This window comes from Morone saxatilis, unplaced genomic scaffold, assembly GCF_004916995.1.
Source record: "Morone saxatilis isolate NCDOM2014 unplaced genomic scaffold, NCSU_SB_2.0 Contig3, whole genome shotgun sequence".
Classification (NCBI taxonomy): Eukaryota; Metazoa; Chordata; class Actinopteri; family Moronidae; genus Morone; species Morone saxatilis.
The window spans coordinates 1,803,322-1,815,555 of record NW_023339873.1 but is presented as its reverse complement, the minus strand read 5'-3'; the positions used below and the strand labels follow the sequence as shown (position 1 = coordinate 1,815,555).

At 41.0% G+C, this 12,234-nt stretch overlaps 1 protein-coding gene across 1 annotated transcript in view; it reads right to left on the bottom strand.

Moving 5' to 3' along the window:
* syne2b (spectrin repeat containing, nuclear envelope 2b) overlaps positions 1 to 12,234 on the bottom strand; it is a gene marked incomplete at its 3' end in the record, with an annotated part of 112,164 nt that overhangs the window by 13,364 nt on the left and 86,566 nt on the right. Inside the window, 14 exon segments of the mRNA XM_035674308.1 lie at positions 271 to 516; positions 836 to 974; positions 1,271 to 1,464; positions 2,363 to 2,494; positions 3,831 to 4,004; positions 4,097 to 4,291; positions 4,910 to 5,029; positions 5,488 to 5,592; positions 5,931 to 6,125; positions 6,523 to 6,681; positions 9,050 to 9,184; positions 9,433 to 9,544; positions 10,017 to 10,132; positions 11,005 to 11,127. Coding sequence (XP_035530201.1) covers positions 271 to 516; positions 836 to 974; positions 1,271 to 1,464; positions 2,363 to 2,494; positions 3,831 to 4,004; positions 4,097 to 4,291; positions 4,910 to 5,029; positions 5,488 to 5,592; positions 5,931 to 6,125; positions 6,523 to 6,681; positions 9,050 to 9,184; positions 9,433 to 9,544; positions 10,017 to 10,132; positions 11,005 to 11,127 — 2,145 coding nt within the window.

Here is a 12,234-nt window from a genome sequence, read left to right as displayed (position 1 = left end):
AAAGGCCAAAAAAATAACTTATAAAAAAAGTTATATATATGATAATCTCAATATAGCCATGTGCAAATCACAGAAGCTGCAATTTTTTTATAAAAGATAAAATGTGAGACAAAACAGCACAATAATGAAGTACTGTAGTGCTGCAGAGATCCGTCAGTAGGACCGACATTGTCATCCATAGAGCCACAACTCAAAAATGGCTAAAAATAATACAATAAAAAGTCACAAAAAAAATGTAACTATGAAACAATGTTTTAGGAATTTCCCCACCTTATGTAGGGCTTGTTGGACGACAGGAACATCGGCCAGCAGACTGGACCAGTCCATCTCTATCTGTGTGAGCTGGGAGTGGATGGAGCAGAGATCTGGGTCTGAAGTCTGACATAGAGAAGCCTCTTTGTCCTCTAGATTTCCATCTGAGTCTCCATCTGCCTCCCTCAGCTGGACCAGCTGGGCTCCAGCATCGATTACAGCCACCTTCAGTCCAGATTTGGCTTCTAACTCTTTGGTCAAAGCCTGAAACAGAAGTGGTGTGTTATATCCTGTTCTCCATGCTAAATACAGGCTAAAATATCTGTCATTTTCAACCCCCTTTTCAGCCTGTACCAACTCTGATTTTGAACTATTTGCCATTTATAAGTACAGCCGGGTGGCCTAGAAGCATTTAAATCTGCAGTGTGTAGGAGGTCCTGATAACACAATAGTTTAACAGTTTACTGACATCAAAACTAGATGATCTATTTCTATTCAGGAATCTGAAGGTCAACAATGTGCACAAATCTTTATGATTGCTGTATGAAAGATGGTTTGTTATTTACAGTTAATGAGAACTCACTACAAACTGGAAAAAGTGGTTCCGCCTCTGTTCCACATCCATCTCCTCATTGGCTGAGACAGAGAGCTGACTCCATTTGTCAATCACCTCTCTGGCCCCACCCATCCAGTCAGCCAGTACAGCAGAGTCACGAAGGAACCTGTTTATTGGTGAAAGTTTGATTAACAAATCTACAAATCTACAGTGTGAATAATTCATACAATTACATAGATTTTGGGGCTTTAACACTTTTTCCAGATGCTTTTTATTAGATGCAGTTCGCATTTTATTCTTAAAACGTATTTCATTTGACTATTTTATTATGTTTTGATTAGATTATAACCCACCTTGCTAAACTTCTATACCATGAATAAAGGAAGGAAGATTTCCACCAGTCAATAATATGGAGAAGACTACTTTGCAGTGTAAACGTTTTCTCTCTTTCTCATCTCTCACCTGCTCCTCAGCTTCCTGTTCCAGGCTACGTTGGTGCGTTTGTGCTCCACCTTCTTGTGCAGGATTCTCCAGCGTGCCTCCAGCTGGGTGGTGGACACACCCACTTCTCTACAGCCCGCCATCTGCAGCCAGAACCCAGCCTCCAGCATCCGACTGAACCGCGCCTTGTTCCCGTCCAGAACGCCACGCAGCTCCTGTCAGAAACACACACTTTCTTCAACAAGAGCTCATACAGAGAAACATTACATGAGCCTACATGACTCCCTACATTTTATGACATCTGACATGTTAGATAGCTAATGCTACCAGTTAGTGTATTTTATTTTATTTTATTTTATTATGACTAAACTCCATTCAACAGTTTTAGTCTAAATACGTTTATCACTTTCACTTTTACCATTTGAATGTAGCATATTTTAATTTTACATAAAAAAATCGGGGAAAAAAATCATGTTGCACAAGCTACAGCTGAAGCTAATTTGCAATGAGTAAACAAACAAACAAACTTGTGTGTGTTTAGCACAGAGCTAGTGCTGGGAGGTCATTAGCCTAACTTTGCATAAAGACTGGAAACAGTGGCTCTGTCCAAAGTTAAACAATAGGCTGCTGCATGTTTAATCTCTACACAGCCACAAATAAAGTTAAGGTTAGTACAGCTAAAGTTGATAAAGTACATGAATGCTGAGCTTAATTTAAAACTGAGCACGAGTCTGAGATGTTTTAAAATGGCTGCTGCAAGAGCCTCAATCCCTCAACGCTCTTCTTCACAGTCTATTTTCAGATGAATCAGAGACACATTTCCAATCCCACAGCAGAACCAGAATGAATTCTAGTCGGAGGTCTCAGCTCGGCTAATAACTCACATCAATGCCAAGGAACATCATGTGCTCCAACGGAAAACAACCCCTTGTATTTAATTGAGTAAATTAGGTGTTGAGTGCAATACACAAAGTACAGCATAGAGAGCAAGTCCCATAGTCTCCAAATGAGCAGAATGGAACATTGCAAAATGCGCTGTCTAGCCTCTGGTCGGCTGCCTGTCGGTAAATCAGTATGACGGTCAGAAAGAGCACATGTATTAATAAAAATTACCTGGTAGACAGAGAGCTTCTCTGATATCTGCTTCTCAGAATCACCCCCATCGTGCATCTTGGGAAATGAAGTGTCAATGCCTCTCAGCACGGAGTCTGACCAGGCACTGTCCTCTTCCCAATGTGACCACATCTGAAATAGATGGAGAAATGATGACAGTCAGGAGAGATGTCACTGTTCATTAAAATCAGTTCTGTGATTGTTTTTTAATGATTCTTCTCATTCCTGATGGCACCTGTTACACACGTCTTAATGTAAAAATATCCCAAAAAGTTACAAATTAATTTGGATGAACTTTGGTGAACAGATCTATTAATGACCCAGAAGTGGCATTTCTGATTCTGAAGATTGAACCTTTTCAGGGATGAGAACCATATTATTCTACATTCATGTACAATGCATCAACTCTCTTAGATACCATTTGGCAAAGTAACAAAACTATGCTAGCAGCTTTAAGGCACAGTGGTGCTTTGAGCTAAATACTAATGTGAGCACATGTATTGGTGCAGTCCATCGGTCCATCCAGAAATTTAAGCTGGAACGCCCCCCCTGAAGTTGGATTTCCAACTAGGAAAGTCGTAGGAACCTTACCAACTGCTGTGTGAAAGTTGCAGTAATATTCTGTTTATTAGCACTTCTATCTTTCATGTCTTATTGATATCATACACACAGTTCAGTCAGCGAACTCACGTTTGAAATGTTTCCTAATTAAAGCAGTATAGCCATATTTAGATTTTGGCGTCTAGGCTCCGACCTCCATCACTCCCCGCAGATATGTTGACATAGAGATATTGGGAGTGTGCCAAAATCCTTTAACCCCCAGTCGGAGCCACAGGTGGATGCTGGTGTGGTGGTGGGCTTACAGAGCAGCATGCAGCAATAGCTTTACAGAGCAGCAGCAGCAATACAGATGCAGGGCAAACCAGCAGCATTGACAGAGCAGGGGAAGAGCTGGGAAATTGTGCAGTTTAAATAGACCGCCAGATTGGAAGGGTGCGCTTGGTTAGTGATTATGGAATAAGGCATGTCATGTGTGTAATCAGCGCAGCGTTGACTGCCTGAACTAGCTCGCAGGCTTCGCTCCATTACTGTCCGACTTCTGTCTGTGGACATGTTCATATGACCAAAACACAGTGTAATGCATTGCTAATGGCTAACCTAGAGCTTGGTTTTCCGACTTGTTGTACTGGAAAACAGCCAACTCGGGTTTCAGTCCCAGCTCCGACTTTGGACTTGAGATGAATGGAACACACCATATGTTCCCAGGGTCCTAAGTTCCCTAACCCCCTAAATATAACACCAACACTTGAAATGAAAAGCCCTTACAGAAACCATTAGGAATAGTCCACATTACCATATATACTATACCTGTACAGTTTGTTTTAGAGCTCAGCAATGTGGACTGTCAGCCAAGCCGCCATCTTGAAAACCCCCATGGTAAATACATGAACTTATTTTCATGCACTACCTGCAATATTTCCTCCATCCTGGTCCCCTTCTCCAGTCCGTGCTGCTGCAGTCGGGTCACCTCATCCTGCAAGGCCATCACTACACCTTCCCACCTTTGGAGGGCGCTCTCTGGGAGTCTCTGGGTCAGGTACTGCAGATTCCTAGAATGATGGCTCAGGAACTGGAAGAACTTCTGATAATAGAAAGGGAGAGCAATGTTAGAGATGATATTTTTAAGCAATTATTTTCAGCACTCGAACCTTTCTGTGCAGCGCTCAGACTGACCGTGTGACTGTTGAGCTGCTGCTGGAGCTGAGCTCTGTTGTGGAGCTCAGGCTGCTGTGCGAGGCGTTTAGAGCCCAGAGCGAGCAGCTCCTCCAGGCTGTGGACCAGCCGCTCGTACTGCTGCTGCAGCTCCACGCTGCTCTTCAGCTCCTCACAGCGGGAGCGAACACCGCCCAGAGAACTGTCCAGCTCACCCTGCACATACAGGGGACAGACAGTTTCAAGATTTAAACATGCTTGTGGCCAGAGTTCTAAAACCCTAAAATGAGTTCTCTCTTGTCTCGGAGCCAATAGGTTTTTTGATTGGGTTTTTGGATACCTGAAATAAGTTCTGTATTTAAATACCTTACTCACAAATTTTAAAGCTTTTACATCTTCATAGGATTTACTTGGATTGTCTTAAAAAAGGCGGCTGCTAACGAAGTGGCTAAATGAGACCACTGAGGTTTTTGGGGAAAATAAACGTTAGCATGCCGAACACTTAAAGCTTAGTGGTGATGTTAAAGTCATGTGAGCACGGTGTAGTTAATTTATAGCCTAATATTAGCTTTTTACTTCTGGCTAACATCTTTATGCTTCAAAAAGCATAAAAGTTTTGTTCATTTGTGAAGATTATCTATCTAAACTATAATCCAAAAAGTCCCATTGGCTTTTTGTTAAAGGAAAAAAAACTCTATGATCACCTATTTAGTATTATCTTTAAGAAGTCGACATCCCAAATGTCTTTGTGCTCATGCAAAGCAGATTTCAAAAACATGGCTAAATTGACCCAGAGTCAGAGACATGACCCATGACATATACCCGCTGGCATACCTGCAGCTGTTTGGCCTGGTGGATGAGAGAGGCCGGCAGGTTTTGTCGTTCAGCCTCCCCCAGCAGGGAGCTCACCTGCTCCACCTGCTGCTGCAGAGCCTCCTGCATCGGAACCACAGCCTGGAAAACAAACACACACAGGAATTAAAGCTTTGTGACTACATGTTAAACTTGTTAAATAGCTCGTCTGAATACATTAATTTGATATGTGAAGTCATTAACATCTGACCATACAGCTGGATGAAATTACTTTGTCTATTCTTCTCTATGCAACAGTATGCTGTTGTGTATAACCTCATAAAAACAGATCTATTCTTCTTGTTTTTCTGTAGGTTATATATAGGGAGAGTATCGAGAACTTGTACAAACCGGTACCGGTTCCTGACACTACCACCCGCTTTTGTCCAGAGGGGTCGCCAAAATCACCACAAAATAAAAGTTCCTTTTTGCAGCTTTAAATTATTAACAGCGTATCAAAATAGTTTCCGATTAATGTTCATATTTTAATCAATTAAATTCCTGCAGCTTTAAAACCCTCATCAGTTCGTTTAAGTGAAATATCTCCATGGAAACGGTACCTGCAGTTGTTCGTTAAGGTCCAGGGTTCCACTGAATTCATTAATTATTTGGTGAACAGTCGTCTGGTTAGAGGTGAAGGCTGCATGCAACTCATTTAGTCGCTTCTGTTGGTCAAACAGACAACTTATTCTTTACAATGTTGCATGCAAACAACAAGGGTTTTATTCAGGATAAACAGGAACATTTTATTTTTACTGCATTTAAAAAGTTTACAATTATACTTATAAATACAAATAATAATATGTTAGACACGGTGAGATATTCATTATACAGAGGAGGTGAGTTACTGTATAAATGATGATACAGGAACAAAACACAGCAGGACAACTCACACAGACCATAAACATTAATAAAATTACGATAGAAACTGGATTCAATATTTACTTGGTATCTCAGCGTGTTCTTGTGTGCAGTTAATCAGAGTTATTTTATGATGTCTGACCTGCTGCTTTGCATTCTCCTCCTGCAGGTTTCTGAGCTGCTTCTCTCTGCTGGTCAGTGCGGCCTGGACCACATGAAGGACTCTACACACATCATCTACACACTGCTGACCGCACTCTGACCCCAGGACACAGCTGACCTTTGACCCCTGAGAGGCCAGCTCGCTGCCGAGGATGGCCAGCTCTGCAGACAGACTCTGAAAAGGAAGACCCCATCAGAGTGACTCAGCATAATAATCAGCAAGTGGGGAGGAGAGAGGATTTTGTTTCCAACTTTAAAAAAATACTCTTTGCATTTCTTTTCTTAGTTTGTTTTTAAATTAAAACAAAGCAAAAATGTAGGTCTAACTTTTTCTCTTTTTGTTGTTTTTTTGTTTCTTGTTCTCCCCTTTTGTATAATTATAAATTATAAACCATATATTTTTATTATTATGATTACATTTTTGTGTATGTTTTCCTTTTGTTTATCTTGTTTTTGTTTGATTTCTTTTCACAGTTTTATATCTGTTGGGTTTATGTTGGTCTATTACTGTTATTTACTTTATTGTCTTCCTTTTTCTAAAAGACAATAAAGAGAGGACGAATCTGTCCCACCTGCAGCTGCGGCAGCCTCAGCTGTGTGTCTCTGTCGTGTGTCATCCCAGCCGATGAGTGCAGCAGGTTGTTGATTGAGGACAGGGACAGGGACGCTCCATACAGCACATGAAACAAACCCTCATCCAGCGTCTGATGGGAGCCGTCCACAGGGGGGGCCTGGAGTCAAACAGTTAGACAACTTATTTACAAAAATTTAAATTTTAGGAAGTTAAGACAGGAGACAAATTCATACTCTGTCAGACGGAGATATTGTTGCTTTTTCTGACTGCATTTTTTTGTCAGATGTTATTCAGCAAAGACGACGTGACGTGAGGAGGAAGAGGAGGAGGAGGCAGACAACTGTCGTCATTCATGTTTGTTGTTTCCTACTCTTCGTTTTGTGAAATGTGATGTCAAAATGTGTTTCCTGTGGTGAGCGGTGACAACATGCCGGGGTCAATCTGTGTGTGTAGTTTCATTTCCTGCTCACTTCAATTTGAATCCAAAGTCAATCAGAATTTTGTAGATCAAGAGATCTGCAAATAAGTCTTGGTGTGTTTTTTTTTTTCTTGTTGTTGTCGTTGTTTACGCCTCAATACAAGTAGCACAATTCTCTTCTAATACGTCCTTTATTTCACAAACTTTGGACTCTCTTGCTTTCATCAGACTGTATCTGTATTCGGTCTAACCCTGGACAATAAACTGAACTTCGATCATCACACCAGTGATCATCAACAATACGCTGGCCAAAAAGAGACTCTCTGCCATCCGCAAACTAAATGCACTTTCTGTGCCCCCAACTTCTGTTATGCTAGGTTTTCTATATTTAAAGCATAGTACCAACCCTGTCAGTGGCAACCTCGTTGCGTCTAACTAGAGTCCACATGCTTCTACAAATAGAGGGTAACTGAATCTAAAATAGGAAACATAGATGACACCAGCATATACACAACACTACCAACCTCCAACATCTGATGATCATTGCGGTACCTCCCCACCAGTTCCCCAAACCTCCTCACAGGAGACCCTATCAAACAATACTAATGGACAATTCACTCACATACGCAGAGCAAAAGAAGCACAGCGAGTATAGGCGTACATCGAAACCCAGCCACAACCCGGTCAACGAGATCCAGGATATGCAGACACCAGAATGCAGACTGGGTGAGGCGCTGAACATATTAAAGGCGTGCTTGCCTATGGCACCGTTGTTATGAATGATACCAAGTTCCTTAGCGCCATAAGCGATCTTGGAAAGAAGGCATCCCATTGTGACATCAGCGTGAGTGATGCAGTCGCCACAACACAGACAGTGATTCGAGGGAGGAGGTAAGGTGTGGTCTGCTGTATTACAATGTGTTTCTTGTTGTTTATGTCTTGTATTAATGTATGACTGTACAGACTGCGGTAACAAATTTCCTGTAAAGGATATTATTATTATTATTATTATTATTATTATTATTATTATTCATCTACATTTTTTTTGTTTTAGGCTTGTGACCCCTTCGAGTGAAACAGTTCCTAGTTTGTGATTTATGCTCATAGAAAATATGTAATACTGTCAGACAGAGTGGAATGAGATGATTTTACTTAATTTAAAGCTAATTAAGGGAGAAATTAAATGTTTCTTTGGCAACACCTGTGGTTGCTGTTGGTAACACTAAGAACATCTTAATAATAGAAGTCCAAGAGTTTGAAAAGATCAAAATGACACTTGCGGGAATGGTGGACTCCACCACTGACAATGCAAACGACTACTACTTGTTAAAGCTAGGGTCCCTCGGTTCTCGCGATCGCCGTAAATCCACATCCATGCTGACTCCAGTTTGACCTGTTGCTTTATCCAAATATTTTTTCTACTTATGTGTTTATTTTCTTGCTTTGTTTAGCAGTACAAACTAATGGTCGTCCAATATTGGTGTTTCAACAGCTGACGCCATATTTAGAGAGCAGAGCTGCTGATGGGCGATATATAATGCCAATATCAAAACAAAGAAAAGTAATGTATAATTCTATTCTATCGAAGGGGGAGCACTAACATTGTTCCACAGCAGCAACACTGACGAGACTGCCTGCAGATTTGTATAAAGATATGTTGTGTTTATCGACCGATTAATCGGTCTATCACGAGTACAAACTGTTGTAAGTAAAGGTGGAACTATGAATTTTGGCTGCTCTTTCTCTGCCATTCTTGTGCGACTAGTTCAGTGGCTTTAGCAATATCTGAATGGCCGACTTGTGGAAGACTAATGCGAAGTGAATGCAGGGGCGGAGTGCACAGAGGTAGGTCAGGTAGATAGAAAGGCCAGCCAATCATTTCAGTCAGTCTGAATGAATACATTTAATGGCTATAGCCATAATTATTATCAAAAATAAGGCTTGAAATGATGAAAATGTAGACATTTAAGGGGCTAATGATCAATAGACCCTCAGATTTATGTCATGGACACTTGAGGGGTCCTGGAACCGGCAATGGTCCAGGTGTCACATGTCACAACTTTCATACTCTCTGATAAACAGCCATGATAAAGACCCCTGTGTGCACCTGATTCAGACACTGTGTCGCTGTGTGTCCCAGCTCTCTCAGGTGGCTGATGTGAGTCTGGAGCTCTTTCAGGGTTTGTGTGCCAATCATACGTCCTGCTGTTCCATCACTACGCCTCGTAGATGAGTCTGTCACCTTCAGAGAGAAAGACAGAGAAAGTCACATACAAGTACGCAGAAAGAGAAGAGAAAAATCAGAAGTCAGAGACACACGCGACTCTCATTAAGCCCTGCAGGAGTCCCCATAACACCAAAGAGACAACAAAGTGCCTTCTGCTCAAAGAAGGTGATAATCAAGCATGGTGAGAACACCGATTTTACTTTTCTTTTTTGTATTTGAAAAGTGATAATCAAGCACTGCGGCTCTGACGATGAAGGCCTTACCGCAGAGGGAGGAAGCAGCCAACTCTCCTCCAAACCCAGCAGCCGACTGTGAAGGCGATCCCACTTCTTCTGAGCAGAGTCCTCCTCCTCATCAGCCGCAGCAGGAGGCGACCTGCAGGGAGAGAAAAGGCTGAAAATTAGCACTTCACTTCATCTTTCTTTCTTGCTTTTTTTTTAGCAGCCTTTCATTGGTGGAAGGCTGGAGGTATCGCTTTGAATCTTATGTCTGTTTTTTTTATATCTAATTGCACTGATTGGAAAAATCTAATAAATCAAAGAAGTTTTAGAAGATTTATTCTGTTTTTATTCTGTCCTGTTGTGTTAAAGATACTCACAATTCAAGTTAATTTGTACTGACTTTTGAAATAAAATTAAAAAAATATATATATGATATTCAGGACAAAATAAAAGCACAAAATAACTAATTAAAATGAAGACTTATTATCGTGTGGGAAAATTAAACTGTAAAGAAGAGATATAGAGCAACGAACTAAAATACAACATAACACAAGTGTATCCCATACACTATGTATTATATATAGACATATATAACAATATAACAGAGTGGTGATGGCGTGTGTTACCATGGTGACAGCTGGCTGCTGTCCTCAGGGTCCTGGCTGACGAGTCGAGTCCTGCTGCCCTGCCTGGCGATGGCCTGAGTCAGTCCTCTCTGTTCAGTCAGCTTCTGCTCAAACTCCTGCACAGCAAACAACAACGACAGTTAAAGGGAAACGTCTGTATCTTCCAACCTGGACCCATGTTTGTGTGTCTAAGTTACTAATAGGAACAACAATTTTTGAAATGAGTCCAGTATTGAGTGAGAGCGCTGCAGCCGGGGCCGTGAAACAGGCTGTAATGCCTAATTCTTCCACAATTCGTCTAAAAGCACTAACAGTTCTTGTTTTTGATGTTTTTGGTCTCAGGTTGTATTGAAAGTATCTGATAACATTATGGAAAGGATTCCTACAGAGATAGACCTTTTTGTTAAAGAGCAAGATCCTTTCTCTTTAACCAGAAACAGCCGTTGTCGCTCTGTTCAAAGCCACCAGACTCCATTGACAAAAAACAATAATTTTAGAAAAAGTTGAGTTTAGAAGTTGCTGGTCTAGCGCTGCCTCGATTGGTTAGTTAGTTTGTCTTATTGTGTGACTTTGGTGTTTTAACTGCATCCAAACTAACATGTTAAAACACAGGCCACACAGTAATACAGTAACACTAACTAACTGATTGGCAAAGGAAGACCAGCAACTCCCATGTTCTGGGAGGTAAAATTAATGGTTTTGTCAATGGGGTTTGGTGGCTTTGAACAGTGATATAACAGCTGTTTCTGGTTAAACAAAAAGGATCTTACTCTTTAACAAAAAGGTCTTTGCTACGTTGACTCTTGCTGGTTTCAATTCCAGAGCACAATGGAAAAATTGTCATGTCAGTCATGTCACCCACCTCTGACAGAAAGGACTTCTGACATGAGGTTTTAATGAAACACAGAGTTCAGGGTTTCATTGTCTGATGATGGTCTACTAAAGGGATTGATAACTCTTCACTAAAGCAGTCAGTAGAGTCCAGTACCTTTTGCTGTTGCAGGCTGCTCTGTCTGAGCAGTTTGTTTCTAGGTGAGGAGAAGATCTCTTGAACGCTGCTGCTGCGCTTCAACTGTGACTCCAGGTGGTGCTCTGGCTGAGGATCCGACTTCTGAGGACAAGAAGAGAGACAGGGAGGAAAAATAAGAAGCTTGATCTGCAGAAATTGAATATAATATTCATGGGTATGTTTTCATTAGTGTATAATGACTTTTTTGTTATCTTGAACAATAAAACATTGCTGGGACAGTGACAGGCAGGTGTCGGTCTCAGTTTCGTATAAAGCTCTACACCCGGCAGGCGTGGGGTTTTAAAGTTCAGCACTCAGACTTGACAGATTCGCATTTTGATTTATTCCAATTTCCCTATGAAGACTTGTGACTTGTTCCTCTAAAGACTTGAAAACTGCTTCACACCTGCAGGTATGAAACTAAACAGACCTGCTTCAATGCCGAGTGGGAAACCACTAATGATGTGCTTGTGAGCCTGTAATGGTTTATTTGCAAACGTGTTAATAATTATCAGGGAGGGACTTCACCACATGTGCACTGCCTGCTCTGCAGCAGAAACACCCTGTTAACTACATAAAGGAAAAGTGAAAGGAATGAGAATTTAAACTGGTGTTCGGTGGAAAAGATGATTTTTCATGTGAGTTTTTCTAAATTTAAATACACAAAACAAATTATAATTATGTATTATTTGTATTTTCACCACATCTTTCACTACTTTTCATGGTTCTGGTACGATAAAAAGAGTGATGTGGCACATCCAAACGTCATATAACCACATCAAAACAAAAAATGTGAGACACTTTTTTCTATACAAAATTGTCAAATTGTTTGAAAAATAAAAAACATGAGCGAAAATACAAATTTCCCCTTCAGACATGTTTCAAAGTATGCAAACATTCTCTGCTATGATTAATAATTTGTTTAACATAGTTTTCCCACATAAAAAGTTTTCTCCCTCATTGAGAAATTCTGCATCTATGAATGCCCCGCCCACCACCGCTGCTGGCTAGGTTGACCGGTGAAAGATGAGTGGTGTAGAAAAGATCTTTTCTTTCTTGTTTGTGTTTGTCAGCTTGTTAGCTTGTAACTGCCAGTGACTGACACAGCGTTAGTGGTTGTGAAGTGTGTAATCTCTGCCACAGTGTGACATTGTGCTCACACTGTCATGTTGTTATCGAGTAGTAGAAGCTCCAGGGTCCGGTTTACAT